The sequence below is a fragment of the Helianthus annuus genome, chromosome 13 (genome assembly GCF_002127325.2).
Source record: "Helianthus annuus cultivar XRQ/B chromosome 13, HanXRQr2.0-SUNRISE, whole genome shotgun sequence".
Taxonomy (NCBI): domain Eukaryota; kingdom Viridiplantae; phylum Streptophyta; class Magnoliopsida; order Asterales; family Asteraceae; genus Helianthus; species Helianthus annuus.
In genome coordinates, this window is record NC_035445.2 from 78,199,439 (window position 1) to 78,223,388 (window position 23,950).

Below are 23,950 nucleotides of genomic sequence, written 5' to 3' on the forward strand. Positions count from 1 at the left end.
ACAGATCATCGATCCTGGGTAACGGATACCTATTCTTGATAGTGACCTTGTTAAGCTCACGGTAATCGATGCACAGACGCATCGATCCATCCTTCTTTTTAACGAACAAGATTGGCGCTCCCCAAGGAGATGAGCTAGGTCTAATAAAACCTTTAGCTAACAAATCATCCAACTGCGTCCTCAACTCCTTCATCTCCGTTGGTGCCAATCTGTATGGTGCTCTTGCTACAGGCGCAGCGCCTGGAATGATGTCTATCCGAAACTCCACTTGCCTATCCGGTGGCAAACCGGGTAGTTCTTCAGGAAATACTTCAGGATATTCCGAGATAACAGGGATATCCTCAATCTTCGGCTTCGGCTCATCAATGGTAACTTATGCCATATAAATGACACATCCCTTCCGCATGCATCTGGATGCCTTGAGCATGGACACTTGCTCCGGCAATCCATGCTGGGTGTCTCCTTGAATAGTAAGTGACTCACCAGACGGAGTCTTAACTATTAATTGCTTTCTATTGCACAGAATCTGGGCTTGGTTACTCGATAACCAATCCATGCCTATCACTATATCGAATCCAGCTAGCTTAAAGGGAAGCAAGGATAACGGGAAAGAATGATTCCTAATGGATATAACACATCCATCTAGAACAGTCGAGGCGGTTTCTATGGTTCCATCGGCTAATTCCACCTCATATTTCACGCTTAAGGTTTTAACAGGAAGGTTCAACAATTTACAAAACTTATCATCTACAAACGACTTATCAGCTCCAGAATCAAACAAGACTCTAGCAAAAACATCATTTACAAGAAACGTACCTGTAATGACGTTGTCGTCAAGAACTGCTTCCTTGGCGTCCATTCTGAAGACTCTCGCATTAATCTTCTTCCCGTCGTCAGTTTTCTTCGCATTCTTTGGGCAGTTGGGCCGTATGTGCCCTTTCTCGTTGCAACCAAAACAAGTTGCATCCTTCATCTTCTTGCAATCTAAAGCCTTATGGTCTATGGACTTGCAGATTCCACAACGTTTCTCGGAAGACTGGGATTTCGTTTCCAAACGACATCTCCCAAAGTGGTGCCTCTTGCAGATCTTACATCTGGGTTTCTCACCCGACTGATCTCCTTTCTTGAACCCCGATCCTTTCCTATGGTCGTTGTTTCCCTTGTGTCATTTCTCAGATCTTCGTGAGGTGTCATTCTCACGTTTCCTCTTGTTTTCCTCTGAGCTCTTCATAGCTCTCAGTCTGACTACATCTTGAGTGAGGGAGAGGGATAGATCAGCTACGGATCTAAATGTCGTAGGCCTTGAAGCCTTGACGCTTGCCTTTATCTCCGGTGCCAGACCCCCAATAAATCGAGCAATCCTTCGCGGCTCCGGGGTCACCAGATAAGGCACTAACCGAGATAAAGTGTTGAACGTAGTAAGATATGCTTGACAATCGAGATTCTTCATAACCAGAGATACGAAATCCGATTCAATTCTTTCGACCTCATGCTGCGGGCAGAAATTCTCCTTGATCAGGGCCACAAACTGTTCCCATGACAAACCGTACAGTGTGGCCTTACCGGCAGCTTGTAGGAGTGACTTCCACCATGCTAACGCATCTCCCTTGAACAACTGGGACACGTACTTCACGACGTCCCTATCAGCACACCCGCTGATATCAACCACAGTATCCATCTCATCAATCCACGTCATGCAATCTACTGCTCCTTTTTCCCCAGTAAAATCCCTGGGTTTGCAAGATACGAAATACTTGTACGTACAGGACTTGCTGTGCGTATCATGCTTCAGCTTGACTTCTTGCTTAGGAACACTACTGTGGTTGGAGGAGTGATTATCATCCTCATCCTTCTTCGGCTCACTCTTTTTAGAAGGTGGCTTACTATGAGCCTCAGAATGAGTCTTGGGCTTTACGTGCGATACTGTTCGGGTCCTACTCCGAGTACCGCTAGATTCCCTGAATTGCCTATCCATAGCTTTGGCAACAGCGTTATCTATCAGTGCTTGCAATTCTTCACCAGTGACGTGAATCCTGGTATTATCTGGGTGTTCTCTAGAATGACTGTTGGTCTCCTCCGATTTGGCCATTGTAGCTTTAAGCTACATAAAAAGACAAGGTCTTATTTAGAAACCTAACAGTATTATCGTTCTAGACGATTTATTAACCATGATATTAAGAATCATAATAGTTAATTTCATTTAATTTCATTCAAGGCTTTTATTAGCAACTATATTATGGAATGAAATGTATATTGGCACAATAGGCCTAGTCACTTCGGACAATTACTAAATTATAAATTTAGATTTTTATAGGATTAGCATCGTATAATTAAACAAATAATCCCTTACTAGGTAGAGAGTCATAAACCACAACTGCCACTATATGACATAGTCATAGCCCGTAGGTATCAAGTCATAAACAGACTTGTGTACAGATATAATCTGTAGATAATTTATTAAAAAGGGTGGCTTGTGTGATTTTACAGATCACGCTTGGCCAGGAATGTTAACATGTTTTCAGATATTAACAGGGATTTGAATCTTTTCAACCAGGTTTTACCATATTGGCCAGGCCTGTAAATAAGGCATTCAAGCTAGGTTCTACCTTACTAAGATTCTTATTAAAATGGCAAATCAAATAAAAATTGATATTTTCCATTTATTTTAATTATTATATTCATGCACATAAATAGTATGGGAAATTCAAATTAACTATTTCAAATTTCAAATATAGTAACTAGTACATCTTTGCCCTAAACGGGACTTTAATTCAAATAACATGAATAACATGCCCGCGCAGGGGCTAAACAAATAACAACAACAACAAATAAAACAAAACAAACCCACGCAGGGGTTAACAGAACAACATACCCACGCAGGGGTAGAATAAGTGAAACATACCCACGCAGGGGTAGAATACAGGAATAAATGTCCACGCAGGGACATGAGTAAAAGAGCTAACAACACAGGATTTAATAATCCTTCTTACTCTTACCCTTAATCAAGTCAACCATCTTCTTGAACATACCGCGGTTGTGTCGGCGATCATTTTGCAACTCCCGTCGCACGTCGTGTATCCCTTGCAGGATTTCTTGGACTTGCGGTGGCGACATCATTGGCGCCGGCGGCGGTGGCTGATACTGCTGTGGTTGTGGAGGCTGCGGCTGCTGGTATCCCTGTGGTGGGAATCCAAAAGCTGATGGTCCTGTAGCCCAGGGACCTCCAAAAGTACTCTCCTGATTGAGAGGGTTGTAGCCTGAAGCTAACCAGTAGGGATCTCCCGTATAATCATAACCGGGAGGAAAAGTCGGCTCGAACGGGTTAAACTGCGCTGCGCTAGCATACGCAGGAATGGGCTCTCCAAAGTTCTGCGACGGTAGTGGCGCAATAGTCGCAGAAGTAACCTCTGAGACGGGATGCTGAGACTCTCCCGTCTCGGACTCCTCGTGTTGCGGCGAGTAGCGGCCGCTAACTGAATGTCGAGGGGTGGCAGTGCGAATCCCTCCTCGCGTAGACATACGCGCGTTCCTCCTTGGCCTCTGAGGCGGAGGAGGCAAAACTGGTGGTGGTGGTGGCGACGGAGTAATCACGTCGCGCCAGAAGGCCTCAGATGGGTCCTGCTGCAAAGGCGGCTGCTGAAGCTGCTGCTGCTGAGAGTGGTGCTGCGAGTGCACCGGAGAACCATGGTGAGACTGGAGCATGGGAGAGTTGTGCTGGCTGGGGGTATAATACCAATCGTGCTGCCTGAACCTTTCCTCATAGCTATCAACGCCATTGAATGGTGATCCCCTGTATGGTGACCCATCCGATATCTCAATGGGATGGTTAGGCGTGCCGGACGGTGGTAGGGAAGGGTCAGTGTCCTCGTCGACCTCCATCTCGTTACCACCAGAGAAGTGGTCTTCAGGTCCTAGTGGGTTATGACCCACTGGCTCCTCCAAGTAAGCATCAGGGTTGTATAGGCCCTGATAAGCTGGTGCTGGGTAGTGGTGAGGTGACTGGTGTAATAGAATGAAAGATCCATGGGAGTCATGGGGCCCAATTTCAGAGTAGGGCCCAAATGAGTGGGGTAGGGATGGCGAAGTGCTCAAAGATACCGAGTGCCTGGCTGGCTCGGCGAATGATCTCCAAAGATCATGGGCTGCAGTGTTGTGCGAAGCTGATGGGGCTCGCCTGTGTGAGGGTCCTGCCTCGTGGTCATGTGATGTGGCGAATCCTCCTCGTCCTCTTCCTCGAACACGTGGCGGCATGATGATCCTGTCAAAATCAAACAAGTTGCACAACAAAATGTATAAGACAAAGATAATAAATAAAAAAAATAAAGATAAAATAAACGAAATGTTGAACATTTCCTAAGTTCTTTGTCTAGACTCGAAAATCGAGGATTGTGCAATTGTGTAACTGAGATTAAACACAAAGGATTAGTGTTTAATTCACTCAGCGTTGGCTCTGATACCAACCTGTCACACCCCGATTTCCACGTGTCACCGGTGGGCCCGGTGTGGGGTACAGTGACGTAGTTGGCATCGTCATAGACAATCAACACAATATAATAATGCACAGCGGAAGCAGAATAGATACATTTCAACTTTAATTAAAATGACATAATAAACATCATAAGTAGTTGAAACGGATCCACAGGCGGATCAAATAAAAATAAGAATAAATTGTTCAACAGTTATTTGTCGTCCAAGCTTGCGAGACTAAAGTGGACGCTCTTAGGAAACAGCCAGCCTAGTTCGTATAGTACCTGCACTTAACCTTTTGGGAAAAATACGTCAGTTTACACTGGTAAATACAAATCGACTGACTCATTTTGAAAAGGATTGAAAATTGATTTAAATGCACAAGGCATAAATATTTTTATTAACTTGGGATATTTATGCAATATAAACTTGTGAACGATTTACATGTACCCGTACTTATGGTGGCCCGGGATCTGCTGTCCGGGCTAAATATTAAATGACACACCACATTAAAGAGTTATACACGCCGGGTGTACGCCTACACCCCGTGCTCTGGTCGTGGCCATCTCGTAAGATAATGCCAAGGATATCCGGGACACGGTCAATAACCCCCCAAAGCCTAAAGTAAGACAAGACTGTTTAAACGAGTCGCACAAGCTATTCAAGACTGTACACCCATAAGGCGCAGGACTTGTGCGCCCGATCAAGCGGTATTTTAAATACCGTACCCCAAGCCCGTATAAGGAAAATAAGTCAAAATGTATTTACCTGAGCAAGTATGTAACACAAACGGTAAGTGTGGTAGCTTTTACTGGGCCTCCTAATCTGGAACAAAGGTTTATAATTAACCTATTAGATTCCTAACGGGTCTTTTATTTAAGCCTAAGCTTTGACCGGTTAGTTTTAAGAACGATACGGTACAAGCGCACGATTAAGCGAAAGACCGGATAGAATGTGATTTAGACCCGACAAGTTTGAATACTTGTATAATATGGGTATACTAAATACATTCTGGATTTTGATATAAAAATGATAACGTTTGACCCATTTCGGTCAATTTACGCAAACTAGTTACGTAAACCGATCCGAACGCTAAAAGGGCGTTACGGGTAGCCAAAAGAGTCAAATGCAAGTTCCCTGAGATAATATGCTTTAAATATGATATAACATCAGTAGGTTATGTTCTATTTTGCCCAGAATAATTTTAAACTCAATTTATGCCTTATAAGGGCATTTTGGTCATTTAAAAGATTATAAAAGAGTCAAATTAGAAATCTGAGTTTCGGGTCTGGTTTATATAGTAAATATACTCCATTTAACATATTATAACAGTAGGGTATGACCCATATACCAAACTTAACATTTAAAATCGAACTATGCACCGTAGGGGTATTTTAGTAATTTCACAAGGGCTAAAAACGCCAAAACTGGAAATCTGAGTTCATATACTTATACTTACTGTTATTATATGAAAATATGCTAATTATATCATTAGGTATAAGTCTTATATGTTTAAAATGAGTATAACGCTTACTATGCGCTAAAAATGCTTAAAATGCGATTTGACGCAGTTTCCGGGTTTTCAAAATAAATCTGGGATTTTTATATTTCCAGAATACTTAAAATAATTTATTAAACATATAAAATCAGTAGGAAAAGGTTTCGGGTCAAAAGAATGCATAAAACTCATTTTATGGCTTAAACGGTCAAAACCGACATAACCCGAAATAACTAAGCGATCTAAGATACGACCAGCCAAAAATTAAATAAAAATCATCAAAAATCCCAAAATATTATATAACATCAGTGGGTAAAAAGTTTTATATCAAAACGTGGCCTGAAATGGGTTATACGCGAAAAGAGCCGTTTATGTAACTTAAGAACATAGTTTTACGCTAATGGCCATAACTCAAAATCTGGACCACCAACTGATCCGAAATTTTCGGTGCAAGTTTATATATTAGAAATAAAGATTTCTACTCTTTCACTTTTCCAAAAATCACGTTTTATATCAAAAAGGGCAAAATAGTCAACTTTTAAGCATAATCGGAAACATGCAAATGAATCGGCTAAGTATAGACTCAAGCAACAAAAATTCCAGAGAGTTTTACCAAAATAAAAATGGTCAAAAATACTCTCTAATACAGATCTCAAACATGCATGTACGAATCCGAATCGATAGACTACGAAATAGTCGTTTTACAAGACTTTCGGTTCCGATTCGTATTTATACTAAAGATTGTCGAGTTGATCATGGTAAAACACATTCTTATATTCATTATAAAGCTATCTATGATGATCAAACAGATTGCATGTCATCTACATTACCATTTAATCTATTTTTCACAAAAACCATTTCTGTTGACTTTTTAGAAACAAGTTTGACTCGACAATTAGCATGCATAAAGTGGGAATCAGTGAATACCCTTTTGAGGGTTTGTTTCTCACATAAATACCAACATATTCGTGGTTTCAATTTGAGAAATGACTGAGTAAAACTCGTTTAATCAGAAAGTCAAAGTATAAGAACAATCAGTTTGACTTTTAGCAATTAACCTATGCTAGAACGAATTAAGGACTGAATTAGAAGCTTACAAAGGTCCTAATGAAGCCTAGCAAACACTTGGAGTCGGCCTTGATGTCCAGAAATGCTCCAGCGAGTCTCGAGAGTTCTTGAGATTTGAAAGAGTTCTTGATCACAATTGCAAATGCCCAAGAAATGGTCTTGTGAACTGATTTAAAGCTGAATTCAGAGGTTACTGTTGTCCTAGCCATGCATGCATTTTTATTGGAGCAATTGGAGGTGAAAAACAGCTGTTACACACTCAAATTCAGACCCAAATAACCCATTTTCGCGAATTCTGTTACTGGTAGTCCCACGCGGCCCGCTTGGGTCTGTCCAGGCGGGTCGCCTGACCTGCTGTTCAGCCAAACAACTTTCAAACTTGACAGCTTTGGTCCCTGATCTTGTATGCGATGTTTCGGCTACTTTTCTTGACCCGTAAACCCCCAAACTTGGTTTTTAAGAACCTTGGGACATTTACCTACATGGTAATGTCCTCGGATAACTTTGCGCTCAACCGAAAAGCCATGAAATTCGACGTTGACGCTTTTAACCCCTCAAGTACGGTTTTGGCCATAACTTTCTCATACGTTGACGAAACTTCACGAAATTTTAACCACATATTCTAGTGAGTATATTTTAGCTTCTCAAAGCTTCGGGTCTGCCAAAAGTTCACTCAGAGGTATAAATTCAACATGTTGACACTTTTGGCCCCTATAGTTTGTAATTCCTCACTTTTGTGCAATTTCCGCGTCGTATGTTCCATGAACCATCCGTTTAAGGTTATAAACATTATGTAGGGTTATCATAGAGTCTATTTATCCATTGTTGACACTTTGGACCCTTACGTTCCATAGTTTTCACTGTTTGTCACTTTTAGTCCCTCTAAAGTTTGTTTTCACATACCGGAACCTTATGACACGTGTCAAGACATTATTGGACGAAATTTTTCGAGGTGTTACATATAAGGAAAAGAAGGTTGATACGTTGGACCCCAATCAAAAGGAGTAAGTAGTGCGATCTAACTTTTCATAGAGAACTGATTGTGGTGCACTGTTATGTGTAGAATTTGAGGATGGATTTTGGAAGGTGTATAAGTTTGTCGAGGAGCACAATCATGAACTTGTTGAACGTCCTGATAAGCATTTTCTTCCAACTGAACGACACCTCACTCAGCTCCAGAAGCATGTTATACACAGCATGTCTAAGCTGAATTTGGGTCCTGTCAAGGCGTTTAATGTTATGAAGACTTGTTTTGGCGGTTTTGAAGACGTGGGCGCAAGCAAAGTTGAATTTAAGAACTATAAGAGGCAAATTAACTTGTTCATAGGAGAATATGATGCTGATATAGTTGTGAAACATTTGGATGAAAAAAAAACATTCCCAACCTAATTTCTCGTATGATTACATCACAGACGGAGACAATCGTTTGAAGGGTCTTTTTTGTTGTGACGATCAAGCCATACGTGGTTACCACGTGTTTGGTGATGTGATTTCGTTTGACGCCTATAATTCAACTTCTTTTGTTTTTGGCGTTTTATTAATTCACATGCATGGCGTTTTAATATTTTGCATGCAATGGCATTTTATTAGCTTACGTGCAATGGCGTTTTACTAGTTTACATTCAATGGCATTTTATTATTGTTTCATTTCTCATGGCGTTTTCATATGCAGATACTCTATGGTGTTTGTACCGTTCACTGGTATAGACAATCATCACTGCAATGTTACATTTGGTGCAGCATTGTTGGCGTCGGAAACTGCGGATACGTATATTTGGCTGTTAAGAGTTTTTCTTAAAGTTGTTGGTTCTCAACCCAAAGTTGTTGTCACTGACCAATATCCAGCGATGAAGAAGGCGATTTCTGCTCTATTTGTTGACACGAGGCATCGGTTATGCATGTGGCATGTGATGCATAAACTTTCTCTGAAGGTTGTTATGCTTTTTTTACCTTTGGTGTTTTAGTATACAATGTGTTTTAAGTTACATGGCATTTTATACCTTGTTACTATTTTTTTAATTAAGTTCTGTCTTTTGTTTTTTTTTATATATGCATGGCGTTTTCTTGTTATTTATAGGTTGGTGTTTGGCTATGCAATTCCACCAATTTTAAAGAACGTATCTGTGGTGTTGTGTGGACGGATATTCTCACACCTGAAGAGTTTGAATCAGAATGGGAAATGGTTATTGCAGAATTCAATTTAGAAGATGATGACTGGCTATCTGATATTTTTGCACTTAGGGAATCTTGGATCCCTGCATACTATAGAATGGAGCCTGTGACTGGTCTTATGCGAACGACATCCAGGTCGGAGAGCGAGAATCATTTTTTTGTCAAGTGTGCAATTCGAAAGCTACTCTTGTTGAGTTCATGACGCATTATGAGACTGCAATAGAAGCACAGCGTCACACACATCGTAAAAATGATCATGAATCTCGATACAAAAGACCCCAGTTGAAGAGTAGTTACAAAGTGTTGGAAGGGCAAGCTGTTGATATATATACAAAAAGTATTTTTTTGTGACGTTCAAGCTGAGCTTATTGGAGTTGCGGATTGCATAAATCAACGTTACGAAGGTCAGCTTGATGGGTTTGTTAAGTTTTATGTAAATGACTTCAAACAGCTTTGTACATCCTTATTTGAGGTAACTAATAGCGTTTTGGTTTTTATGGCGTTTTCTGTAAATGGCGTTTTATCATATGCAATGTGTTCTTTTCTTTTTTAGACAAACATTCTATGCATGGCGTTATAGATATATTGTTTTTGGCGTTTTTCAGGTATTGTTCCGTAAGTCTGATTGCACATGCAGTTGCTCATGCAGACGTTTTGAACAGATTGGTTTGCTATGCAGACATATATTCTATGTTTTGAGACTTATGGACATTAGGGAATTTCCAAAACAATACATTCTGAATAGATGGCGCAAAGAGCCCTCCCCAAACTGCCCTCTTGAATTCTCAATTAGTCGTGAATATATGACCGAGCTGGATCCTGATGTGAAAAGTATGATGCGAGATGTTATTTATTCAACCGAATACACTTTGAACCGTTTATCTGGTAATATAGAGGAGCTATCCTTATACAAGGATCATGTTCAATCTTATATGAAGAAAGTTCAAGATATGCAGATTGTTACTCCTCCCGCTAGTTCTAGGGATATATTTGCCGAGATAACTGGTCAATATAAAAATGACAAGAATCCGATAAGAGTCCCTGTAGATTATAAATCCAAAGGTTCTGGTTCTCGGAAGCGCCTGAAATCTAAGCAGGAGATAGTAATTGACAAAAAGAAATCAAAGTCGAAACCCGTGGCCAAAGAAAGACAGTGTCAGTATTGCATAGCCTATGGATTCTACGCATCAACATGCAAACAGGCCGTAATTAAAAGAAGATCGACAAGGTCTTCGAGAGCCAGTGAAGAGTTGTTTGGCGTTTTGTATTTTTCATTCTTACAGAACACATTCAGATGGTCTTTTGAGAGACACTGTAGAGTAGTTTGGCGTTTTTTTTTTATTTCAATGCTATAGAACACAGACATTTCTCAGTTTGGCTTTTTTTTGAATCTTTTTCTTTTTTCTATCTCTTTGTTCATAACATGCTACTTCGAAGTTAAATAACAAACAATATAAGATCGGGCAAGGAAATCAAACGCCAAAAAAAAAAAAACAATAACACCACTAAATAAAACTTCCATAAACTTCTATTTTTGGTCGTGCTAAACTCAATAATGTTTTGCTGAACGAAATGGATAACATTGTTAATCCTCAGTCAAGAAATATGTGTAACAATGTTATCCATCCCGTTTAGCAAAACTTTATAGAGAAAAAAAAACAGAATCTCCATGAAATGGCTTTTTTGAAGTTTTGTGGTTTTTGTATATTTTGGCGTTTATATTGAGTATCTTACTCATTGCATAGCGTGAAAGTTTATTGAGAAAATTGTGTATATCAAAGAAACATGGATTTGAATCTTTGATATTTTGGTTTTTTTGGCGTTTATAAGATGAATGGTGTAGAGGAAAATATAGGTTTTTGTGGTTTTGGTTTTGGTTTGGATTTTAGTAATTCTGAGAGTTTGTTTATATATGAAGTTTTTGGCGCGTATTTTAGGCGCGATTTTTATTGCAGTAAATGCTAGTAATAAAGTTCCGTCATTTCAGTACTGTTTGTTCAGCTTTATCGGTTAAAAACAAAGTTTGGTGTTTTATATCTATGGCGTTATATTATGATGAAGTGTGGTATGTGAGTTGAGGCGGATTTTAATAGCGTGAGTTTGGCGTTTTATGTTAAGTCAAAAGACCCTTTTACCCTTAATGAAGCGCGCCAGATTAATAAAAGTGATTTTATTTACGAAAATGCCACCACGTCATCTAGTCCATAGATTGTTTTGATCTGACAATCCATAAGCGTTCTCTCCGTTCTCACACTTTTGAGTGTTTTCTCTAAATCCTGACCCTATATATATATATATACACACACACACACATACATATATATGAAAAGTGTAAAATACAATATCACTTAACGTACAATACATACCAGATGAAATTATAACAAGCGTAATTAGGTTTATAACATGCGTGATTAAGGTTTTGTGTTTTATAACGTGTGTAATTTTATCTCGTACAAATGGTACGTTAACGAATATTGTACGTTAACCCACCCCTATATATATATATATATATATATATATATATATATATATATATATATATATATATATATATATATATATATATATATATATATATATATATATATGTAGGTCCATTTTTCTGAGAGGATCAACACGAAACCTATTCCTTGTTTATCACAAACACGATCACGAGTGCGGAATCCCCATGACGGTGCAAACCAAGCAGTGTAGAACAAACAAACACGATGTAACCAAAGATTCAATATCTATTGATTAAACGGATGAGAATTGACACAAACATATACACACAATGTTTGATAATAAACTCTGTAAAGTTATGCTCTCCTTCTCTTCTTGCACTCATACTGAACATAGTAGACGAATTATGCTATTTAAACATGCAGCCCAACCCATTACACTACGAAGAATGTAATGGGCCGACGAAGAACCTAAGCCTACAAAATGCTATGTGACGAAGAAGGGTCTTTGTCACACATCATTCACCATGAAGAAGGTTCTTCGTGCAGATGTTATCCCACGAAGAATAGGTTCTTCGTGGGAAGGCTGCATGACAGCAACTGTTACATCTGTTAACTGTTTGTAGCAGTTAACATATAAATACAAACAAGATGCACACATGCATTTGTTTAACATACAATATAAAGACAAACATCGTACCAAGGTAGATAGGAGGATATCTGACTTGGTCGACTCGACGGAAACATTATAGAATCGATAACAAAAGACCATACTATTACATCGTAAATAAGAACAAGTTACCGACACAATAAATGCACCAACAAACTCCCCCTTGTCTGTTGCTTGGTCTTCGATCTTTATTCTTCAATCTTCAGTGTTTTTCCGACCATGAGTTGCCGGCGTGAATCCCTTGATAGAAACAGAAACAAGTGACGCATTGAAATAGTAACGCTTGATGCACGTCCTTGTCTTCCTAGAATATGTCGTGACGAAACAGTTTGTTAATATCGGCAGCAGACATGTTAACTATCCACATCGGATCGAGCATGCGAAAGTTTTCTTGATCTCCTTTGAAAACAATAATGGCCTCGTGTGTATCGGAGTCATAACACCACAACGCCATATTTTCCAGGAAGTTTTGTTTCATCAGCATCAGTGGGATCTTGTCCATAACCTTCGTCGGCTGATAAACAAGCTTGTACCTTGCCGTGTTGGTTGACAGATCCAAAGTATACTTTATCTGCTGATGCATAGGAAATTGTGGCTTGTATAATTCATATTTCCAGCCTATCCTTTTATTTATCTTCAACTTGCATGCAAACAACGTTGTTCCTTCATACTTTGAACGATTAATCAGCTCCAGCTTTGTTAATGCGGCAACATCATAGAACGGTAAAGATAGAATGCTCAGCAAAGATCTGAAATACTGAATGTCATGTTCACGTTTCACTGCCATGCAAAGGATTTCTTTTACGAACATCCAGCTGAGTATTTTCCCGTGCGACTTTTCTTTCTCGTATTTCAAATAATCGACTTGAGCTTCAGAAGGTGTAGACTTTGCAACCTTGGAAAGGAACTGTTTTCTCCATTCTTCGAACAAGTCAGTTGAATTATCTGTAGAATCACGATTCTTCAACTGTTCGTCGATATCGTCCAAATTCTCTTTCAACCAAACTTCATCGAAAGGATTGAACTCGGTTCCGTCTTCTCGCACATAAGTAGACTTGCTGTCATTTCCTTCAAATACAATTTCGTCAAGATTATCTAAGTCTGCTGTTTCGGGTTCACTGGGGATCCGATCAATAGTAGCATCTTCTACTACTTTCATTTCATAAAGCACTAAAATTTGTTCATTCGAGAAGTGAGCAACTAATTCTCCTTCTTCCAGTTCTTCACCAGACACTAGATGTACTCCCTGAAGTGTAATGTCAGCAGAACCAAGAACTGTAGCCTTACCAGCCGAAGAGCTTTCAACATAATAGCTACTTTCTAGCTGTTTCATTTATTCTTGAGCGCCACCAGAGGTTCCTTGTGTAGACACTATCTGTTGAGGCTTGTAAACCATGATATGAGAAGACTCAGAGGCCCCTGGTTGTTGAGATGATGCTGACGTGTCGGGATTTCCAGGGTCTTCTTTGTCTTGGTCACGCTTGCGCAAAATCTCCAGCTGTTTACACCTTTCAGACCATAAGATGTTGACGTGCTTTGTGCTAAGCTCAACATTATCTTTAATCGTTTTGAAGACTTCAGTTAGTGTGGTGTTTCTAGAATTATACCACTCCCTCATGTCGTCATGCTTTGCTTTGAGTGCATCAGCCACTCATTGAACCTCGGTACTACTTTCTTTCAAACGATTCATTTCAATCCCACGAGTATTGTCAGCTGCACGCATCTGCACCTATTGGGATTGAACCCTACCAAAGGAATAGATAATTAAAGCCAAAACTGGATAAAAGCAATGGATCCAAAATAAGCAGATGTTATGCATACAAATCTCTCCCCTTGAAAGTGATTTCAACATCTGCTGACCTCCTATCTACTGATCATACAAACTACTGACCTACAACTGCTGATCAAGTCAAAGACTGATGAAGAACTAAAGCCCTGCTGACCAATCTACTGCCTTGAGTCAAGCACTGCTGATCATGACAAGTACTGCTGGGTTCACAGCAGTGGAAGGATGCAGCAGTGGTTTTATTTACTTTATGTAATGAATTGTAATATCAGTAGTTAGCACAGCAGAGGTTGTTTAGATCAGAGGTTAGAGTTTGTTAGGAGGTTAGATGTCACTTTCATGGTGACGTCAGCTTAGATGCTTCAGTGGATTGCTCGTGCCTATAAATAGAACAGTGCTTTGTACTGTTCTATTAGCTCTTTCACTATCTTCTTCATGCACGAACAAATACTGTGAGCTCAGGCTGAGGGGGAGTTTGTTGCATACTTGCAAAATTGTAATCGTTGTTTGAAAATAAATTCAATCATTCGGTTCAATGTTAAACTTGTATGTTAAAAGCATTTCTCCTGTTTGATTGTGAAAAGTTTGCTTCCATCTAAATTCCGCTGCACAACTCATTCATCTTCATCTTTATTCAAACGTAAAACACAATCAAAATCAAACTCAGATACTAATAATTGGTATCAGAGCTTGGACAGTCAAATTTGATTTAACAATCATTTTGACATAAATAGTTCAGCTCGCAATCGTTGATACTGATAGTTTGTTCGTTTTGTTAAAAAACAGAGCAAGGTTTAATCACCATTAAAGTTGATTAATCAGTGCCTGTAAAACAACCAGGATGACGTCACAATCACAAGAAGATAAAAATAACATTGGCTCTCTTTTCAAACCACCCATGCTTAAACGTAATGAATACAACATCTGGGAGAGAAGGATGGGTCACATCCTTGCTCAACAGAATACTGGATGTTGGAGGTCTGTTGTTTTTGGTCCTCATGTTCCTATGGTGCCAAGTGCTGAGGATGCTAAGAAGTTCGTACCTAAACCAACTGAAAACTATACTGAAACTGACTTTCAAAAGTTCGAACTCGATGCCAAAGCATTTAGCATCTGCATTACCCAATGAAATCTATGCTGGACTGTTACATTGTAACAGTGCCAAAGAATTATGGGATGCATTGAAGGAATAATTTGGGGGAACGGAAGAGGTTATTGAAAACAACAGGGAAATTTTGAATCAGCAGTATGAAACATTTTGTCACATCAAGGGTGAATCATTAACCCAACAGTTTGAACGTTTTAGCTGTCTCATTAGTGAACTAAGGCTTGTTAAAGTCAATTTCCAAATGCAACTCAAAATAGCAGGTTTCTTAGATCACTACCTGAAAAATGGGACACAATTGCTTTTGTCACTAGAAATTCAGCTGAGTTCAAAGATCTGACCCTGACCCAACTCCATGGTAGACTCCTGACTTATGAAAGGGAGTTAAACCAGAAAAGGAAGTTGCAAGAGTCTGGTATAGTTGCTGATGATTATTCATTTGGCAGCACAACTCTTTTTGGCCAGGAAGAATCTGGTAGCAGTAGTAAGGATCAGAGTTATGATTATTTTATTGACATAACTGCTGGTGGAAATTTTAACAACTCTGATTCTCACTCTTCAAATTATGCTTTCACTACAAACTGTGAAAACCAGATGTCAGATAACTTGTGCTTTGAACTCAATGATTTGCAACATTTTGATCCCACTGACTTAGAAGAGATGGACATTTTGCATCAATTGGCTTTGCTTAGTGTTAGAACAAGCAAATTCTACAAAAGAACAGGGAGAAAATTCCCAGGGCTTCATGGGAATTTAAAGATGGGGTTGGATAAATCAAAACTGAAATGTTACAAGTGCAATAGGCTAGGTTATTTTGCTAGGGAATGCAGCAGTCAAACCACTGGTCCAATAATAACTCATCCCAGCTCAAACCCTAGACCACAACATCAAAGCACTGTGCAATATACCCAATATACCCCTGCAGCACATGTTAACACTGCTCACTATGCTGCAACCCTTGTGCCTGTGCATTATGTTCAAACTACTGTTCCACAAATTCAGTATATTCAAGCCCCTGTCCCTCAGGCACAAGTGCAACCTGCTGCACCTTAACAAGCTGCTCCAACAGTTGTACAACCAGATCAACAAAGTTTCTTTACCCAGGGCTTTGTTGACTAGAGTAGCATGCCTGATGAGCTTGATGATGAAAATTTTGCACTCTATGCTTCTAATGATAATTTTAATGATGAATTTTGTTTGATGGCATTAGAGTCAATACCAGAAGGGGTTGAGACTGAAGGTGAACAGCTAAGTGCTGAAACAGTGGATGAAGTTGCTGAAGCAGTGGTTACTGCAGTTGCTGGTGAACTACTGCTGGGAGAAAATTCAAAAACCCTGATTGAACCACTGTCTGACCCCTGGTCCAAAGAAGACAAAGAGAAAGAGGAAAAGAAGAAAGCTGGTGAGGAAGAAGTTAGAGCTGATGGAGAAGGTGATCATCAATGTGATTGTGCCATGATGGCTGCTGCCAAGGTAACACCTCAAGTTCTTGAAAAACTGTATTCAGACAAATGTATTATTGCATTTGCTAACATTAAAGAGGTAAATGAAAACCTTAGGGATAAAGTCTTGTCTGATGAAGTCAAATTTGAAAAGTCATTAAAAGAACTTAGAAACAAATTGGCTGAAAAAGATAAAGAGATCAGCAGTCTCAAAGAAGAGCAGAGCATAACAAAAACTCAACTCCAAACTATGGTAGAAAAATACCAAGTTTGCAAAAAGGAGTTGGAGCCCACCCAGATCACCTGTGAGAGATGGGTGGAATCTTGTAAAGGTTATGAGGTTATGCTTGCAAAACAGCTTGAAAGCAATGTCAAGTTTGGTATAGGACATAGAAAATATGATGATCTTGTAAACACTGCTGAAAAACAAGCTGGTTCAACTGAAATAATACCAACCAACAAGAATGGCCAAGAGGTTAAATAACTGACAAACTTGGTAACAAAGTTACTCTGGAAAGATCTGTGGGATCCTCAACTTTTGAGGAGATTGAGAAATATCAATTTAAACCCACATGGTCTGATGAGTGTGGCATCCTGGAAAACTTCAAACCAATGGATTTCACAACCACTGATGGTGTAAAAGCTCCAAAAGCAAAGTTCATTCCTATCAAAGATATCCCAACAGAGGTTCAAAACTCTGTTGCTAAGGAATCTGAGAAAAGGAAGAAAAGAGAAAAGATTAAAAACTTGTTTTTTTGATTTTTGTGAAAAGAGGAATCATCTAACAAAAGACTGTTTTCATCTAAAAGCATATGATCTAAACAAAACAAGTAACATTGTACCTGCTGAAAGCTGCACCATCTGTGGTAAAGATAACCACAAACTCAAAAATGTGTGTATCTCAAGAACTTTGATATAAAAAAGAATGAATACACTGCAAAAACATCTTTGAGTCCATCAACATCATCAGTCAAATTCACAAAGAAGCAAACCATTGTTTGTGCCAGTCCAAACAGCTGTCACAAAACAGCTGAACCAAACATCTGTTCAAAGAGATGTTCAAGTGACTGATGCACCCCTGCCAATCAATTCAAGAGAGGTAAGGGACAACCATCATACCAAAGGATCCCACATGTTTATGAGGCTTACAAACGGCCCTCTAAACCAAGAGTGAACAGGCATCCTTTTGGTTATCAACAGGTGATTGGCCAAGACCCACAACAGTGGTTAGAGAAAAACATTCCCAAAAATGTTCAAACCCCTGAGCTAACCACTGTCCATGCATCTGCCACCATCCCAGACACTGTTGAGACCCCATCCAAAGCCTTATTGGCTTTGGAGACCTTAATGAGCTAATCCTTTTACTTCATGTGCAGGGAGCTTCTGCATGCTTAGATAGTCTTTGGTATGTAGATAGTGGAGGCTCCATGCACATGACAGGATGTAAAGCCCTTCATCAAGACTTCAAAATTCATGGAGGGGGTTATATATCCTTTGGTAATAATAGTAAAGGGAAAGTTAGGGGGTCTGGTATAGTGAAATCTGGTAATGTAAAATTTGAAAATGTCAATCTTATAGACAATCTAAAATTCAAACCTCCTGAGTGTTTCCCAAATGAGTGATAAGGGGTATGGATCATTCTTCACAAAGGAGGGTTGTAGGATTGTTGGACCAGAAATGGTTGAAAAGATTGAAGCAATAATAAAAAATGGTAAAACTAAACTTGTTGCTCAAAGAAGTGGCAATGTTTATGTTGTTGATATGTCAAAAGAGTGTCCCAGAACTGATGCCTGCCTGTTCTCAGCTGCATCAAACAAAGAGACAGAACTATGGCATAGAAGATTGGGGCACACAAATCTTAAGACAATCACTACCATTTCAAAACAGGGGCTGGTAAGGGGTTTACCTCAAAAACTGTTCACCTGTCCTGAGCATTGTGTTTCCTGCCTAAAAGGAAAACAACATAAAAGATCCTACAAATCCATTGATGAGTCCAAAACAACCAATGTTTGCAAATGCTTCATATGGATTTGTTTGGCCCAGTGAAAGTCATGAGTCTTAGGAAAAAGAGATACTGTTTGGTTATTGTTGATGACTTCTCTAGGTTTACATGGACTTACTTTTTACACTCAAAGATGAGACTGCAGGCATTCTGCAAGACTTTGTGAAACAGGTTGAAAAGCAGTTTGACCTTCCAGTAAAAATCTTCAGAAAGTGACAATGGCACAGAGTTCCAGGAACAAGGAGTTGGATGATTTCCTGTGTGTCAAAAGGAATTGTGAGGCAACTACAGCATTCCAAGGACACCAGAACAAAATGGTGTTGTTTGAAAGAAAGAACAGAACTTTGATTGAGGCTGCCAGAACCATGCTTGCAGATTCAGGTTTGCCATTAACTTTTAGGTAGAGGCAGTAAACACTGCCTGCTATGTTCAAAACAGAGGTTTAATCAACCCTAGGCATCAAAAGACTGCTTATGAACTGTTGTATAAAATAAAGCATTAATCTCATATTTCAAAGTTTTGGCTGCCATGCTTCATTTTAACTTCAAAGATTCTATTTCAAAGTTTGCAGCCAAAATTGATTGTGCGTATCACCTGGGACACTCAACCACTACTAAGGCCTACAAAGTCTTTAACACAAGGACCAAAACAGTGGAAGAGACTTTGAATGTAAAGTTCAATGAACTTTCATCACTGAAAATCCCAGCAAATCTTGCAGAATTGTTTGATCTTGATAATTCACTTTTGAAAATACTACTGTCAAGACTAACAGTGCAGGTCCAATCAGAGAATTCATCACCAGACTATGGGTATGAGATCATCACTCCTCAACAAAAGTCTGCCACAATGGGAAGCAGCAGCAGATGTCCAAAACAGCTGTCAAAGCTCAACCACTGCTACCTCAACAGTTGTTGACCAAAGTAGCCCGCTTAAGCCACTGCTTCCACATCATCAAGCACTGTTGATAAAAGTCCTCAAACAGTGGATCAAAGTCAGCATGTGTCCACACCTTTACCCCCTATGCCACCCACCTTTTGGAAGCCCACTGCTGGGTCAATCAAGTCACTAGCAGTGGTTGGCTCAGATGATACATATCTGCAGCCTTTACCACTCAATGCCATTATTCCATACCAAGGAGAACTCATCTTCCTGAAATCTCATCCACCAGATTCAAATTATTGGCAACATCAATGAAGGGGTGCTCACAAAGAAGTCAATCCAAAATATTTGTCTTTTGCTGGTTTTCTATCACTCCATCTGCCAGTCAAGTACCAAGAGGCGCTGAAAGACAACAGCTGGGTAGAAGCCATGCAAGAGGAGCTCCAACAGTTTAGAAGACAACAAGTATGGGAGCTTGCTCCATTGCCAGAGGGTGTAAGTCCTATTGGCACAAAATGGGTCTTCAAAAATAAAAACTGATGAAAGGGGTATTGTTGTCAAGAATAAAGCCAGGCTTGTGGTTCAAGGTTTCAGACAAGAAGAGGGGCATTGACTATGATGAAACTTTTTGCCCCTGTTGCAAGACTTGAAGCAATCAGACTATTTTTGGCCTTTGCTGTCAACCACAACATCAAGGTGTACCAAATGGACACTAAATGTGCATTTCTCTATGGTAAGATTCAAGAAAAGGTATATGTTTGTCAACCTCCAGGTTTTGAGGATCCATTTAATCCAGATCATGTCTACAAGCTAAAATAAAGCTTTGTATGGCCTGAAACAAGCACCAAGAGCCTGGTATGAAACTCTGTCCACCTTTCTACTTTCCATTGGGTTCACAGAGGAAGAATAGATAAAACATTGTTTTTAAAATGGAGAGGAAAGGATTTGATGATTGTCCAAATTTATGTGGATGACATCATTATTGGAAGCACATGTAATAAAATGTGTGAAGAGTTCAGGCAACTCATGACAGCTGAGTTTGAAATGAGTGCAATGGGTGAACTCCAGTGCTTTTCTTGGTATCCAAGTAAGGCAGCTGCAAAATAGCACTTTCATCCATTAAGGCAAATAATGCCAAAGAACTTTTAAAGAAAATTTGACATGGGATGATTGTTAAGCCATGCAGTACACCCATTGCAACCAATAAACTAGTCATGTCTGATGAAAAGGATGATTGGTTGATCAGACCTTATATAGAAGCATGATTGGGTCTTTATTGTACCTAACTGCATCTAGGGCCAGATATCATGTTTGCAACATGTGTCTGTGCAAGATCCCAATCAGCCCTAGAAAGTCAAACCTTATTGCTGTAAAAGGATTTTCAGATACCTAAAAGGTGCTCCCACACTTGGTATTTGGTATCCAGCTGATGGTAAAATTGAGCTTTCAAGTTTCTCAAATAGTGACTTTTGCTGGATGTGACAAGACAAAGAAGTCCACTTCAGGAGGGTGCCAATTCCCTAGGCAATTGCTTAGTGTCTGGGCAAAGCAAAAAGCAAGCAGCTGTTTCCACCATCGACAGTTGAGGCAGAATATATAGCTGCTGCAAGCTGTACAGCCCAACTGCTCTGGCTTCAAAATCAGTTGCTGGATTTGGTATCACTGCCTGAAGACACAACTCATGTTGGACAGCCCTGGCAGCAGAAAATATCATTCAAAAATCCAGTTTCTCATTCAACCACCAAACACCATCGACATCAAGACATCACTTTGTGAGGGATTGCTATGAAAAAGGTTTGATTTCTCTGCATCATTGTTCCAAACTAAGGATCAACTGGCAGATGTGCTGACCAAAGCATTAGACACATCCACCTTTGAAAGCTTGATATCTAGGATTGGCATGCTAAACAATGGAATAAACAGGCAAAATCCTGTTTTTCTATGAATAAAAGCATTAAAAATGTTTTCAGAAATCAAAAACCCATCCTTAAAAATAGCTAAAAATGAATTTTTCATTAAATCCTTAAAAAGTCTGCCATAACCACTGATGAGTTCAAAGTCTGTTCTACTTCAAAAGTCTGTCCACTGCTAAAAGTCATCCCTGTTCCCATATTCCTTGATAAGCACTATTGTTCAAAATCAGTGTTGTATCCACTGATGTGCTATCCACTGATAGTAAAAATCATCGACTGTCTCATTACCGTTGCAACCACTGCCTTCATCAGTAGTTTTCATAAAAGTACTGTCCTTCGCTTCATCAGGGGATGGCACGTGGACAGTACATAGTGGTCAGACCTTTTGTAACCGCTACCATGTCAACATTTCACTTTTCTCCATAAAACCCCCTTTAAAAATCCCAAACAGGATTTTACTGTCGAATTGAATTCATAAAAATTCTCTTCTCAAAGCAGTTTTCATCTCATTTCTCAAATTCCTTCACAATCTTTGATTGTCTTCTTCAAAATGACCTAAATCGAAGCCCTCCGCAAAATCCTCTTCAAAATCATCTTCCAAAGAAGCCTCTCAAAAGGCTAAACCTATCGAAATCCACATAAAAATCTCACAATCTTCTGGGTCTTCTCACAAACCCGGCACCACGATGCTTTCGACTCTATCCATTGATATCATCTCTGCATTCAAAGTACAAAACTTTGTGGATAGCAGATGCACCAATTTATTTGCACGACCCAAAGAGAGTTTTTGGAAAAAATGCAACCCTTGAAAAACAAGGTGAGACTGTCACTACCATTAACTCTTCTCTAAAGGGTAAAGCTGTCAAAATCACACCACAATCCATCTCGGAAGTCTTTGAACTCAATGATCAGGAAGGTAAAAAATCTTTTCCAAAAATGAGTTAAAAATTGACTTCATTGAAAGAGGGTATGCAGACACAATGATGAAGAGGGATACCTTACAAAAAGGTTTCTTCCCTCCTGCAACAAGATTTTTATTTCATGCCCTCCTAATGTGTGTTTCAAATAAAACCACTGCTTTTAATGAAATACCATTAAAGATTCAAAATCTGGGATATGCTATTCTTCAAAGAAGATTTTAATTATTCCCAGGAAATCTTTAATGATCTGGTTAAAAATGTTAAAACAAAATCATTCTTACTGTTTCCAAGATTTCTAAGTTATTATTTTGAAAAAGAAATTCAGTAAGGATGAATTTTTGCAATAAACCAAGGTGATATCTTTCAAATGCACAGCTTAACTGCTGAAACTTTTACTAGAATGTCAACACCTTGCAAACACAAGCAGAGGTGCCTGAGCAGAATTTAGCAGCTACCACTGCTCCTCAGGTATCTGCTGCTGAGCCACTGCCTCAAGGTGATCAAAGCAGAACAACTGCTTTGAAACCCACACCTACAATTCCCAAAAGCCAAAAACAAAAAGAAAATTCAAAAACCCCCAAACCTACCAAAAAGGCAACTCTGGAGGATGAGATACCAGATCAACTGCCAGTGACAGCACAAAAGTCACAAGAAACCACTGCTGCTACTTCCTCACAGCAGTTGGTAGAAATATCTCAACCCATGGCTGAAACTCCTCCTGCTTCTTCTCAAAAAAGAACAGGTTGTACAAATAGGGGGACACCACAAAATATGATGCTCTGGAATCACTTGCTTCCATCATCCACAGCCCAATGCCCGGGGCAAATTCTCTTTCTACACCTACCCTCCCAACATCCCACCAATTCACCAAATTACAAAGATTCTGATTGGATTGCAATTGATTTGAACCAGGCACAAAACCTGTCCTTCTCAATCACCTGTTCATGGAGAATATGCCTCAACAAATAACTGGCCTGATGTATCAATCCTTGCTAACCCACCAACACAACCTGAGGAGGTTACACCCCTTGAGTTACAAGTAACTCTTGGTGGTAATCCAAGTGAAGCAGCCACTACAAGTGTTGAACCCACTGGTTTACACTTGGACAGTGGTTACATCAATAAGACTTCCTTGGAGGCAATTCCTTCCATAGCACCGCTGACATCCACCAGTGGATTCGTTTTGACCACTGGCAACATCAAAAGGTTGTCAAGTGTTGAAGGAAGAAGACCCCAGTACCAAGAAAAAGGGGCATCAGTGGTTAATGTTTGGAGTACACTCCCTATCAACCACTGATAAAACCACTGCTAGTGGGAAATCAGATGATCCCATTAAATTGGGTGATGGTTTAAAGTACCAGGAATTGACGGCCAGAGTCGAAAAACTAGATACTTCTGTTGCAGAAATCAAAGAAATGCTGCATCAGTTGTTGACAGTACAAAAGGTGCAATCCACTGTTGTTCCACCTCAAGCACCTGCTCCACCACAAGCACCTGCTACAAATGAGCTATGGAACCTCTTTCAACCTTTTCTCCAACAACAAAAACAAATGGCTGATCAGCAACATGAGATACATGTACAAAGCT

The 23,950-nt window shown here is 39.5% G+C and overlaps 1 protein-coding gene across 1 annotated transcript; it reads left to right on the forward strand.

Annotated features, from left to right (window-relative positions):
* The first annotated feature begins 3,684 nt into the window (after window positions 1-3,684).
* On the forward strand, window positions 3,685-10,528 carry LOC118485788 (protein FAR1-RELATED SEQUENCE 2-like). Its single transcript, XM_035982238.1, has 7 exons — window positions 3,685-3,724; window positions 8,097-8,340; window positions 8,706-8,964; window positions 9,111-9,318; window positions 9,565-9,677; window positions 9,811-10,433; window positions 10,489-10,528. The coding sequence occupies exons 1-7, from the start codon at window positions 3,685-3,687 to the stop codon at window positions 10,526-10,528; spliced, it is 1,527 nt and encodes a 508-aa protein (XP_035838131.1).
* The last annotated feature ends 13,422 nt before the right edge of the window (window positions 10,529-23,950 follow it).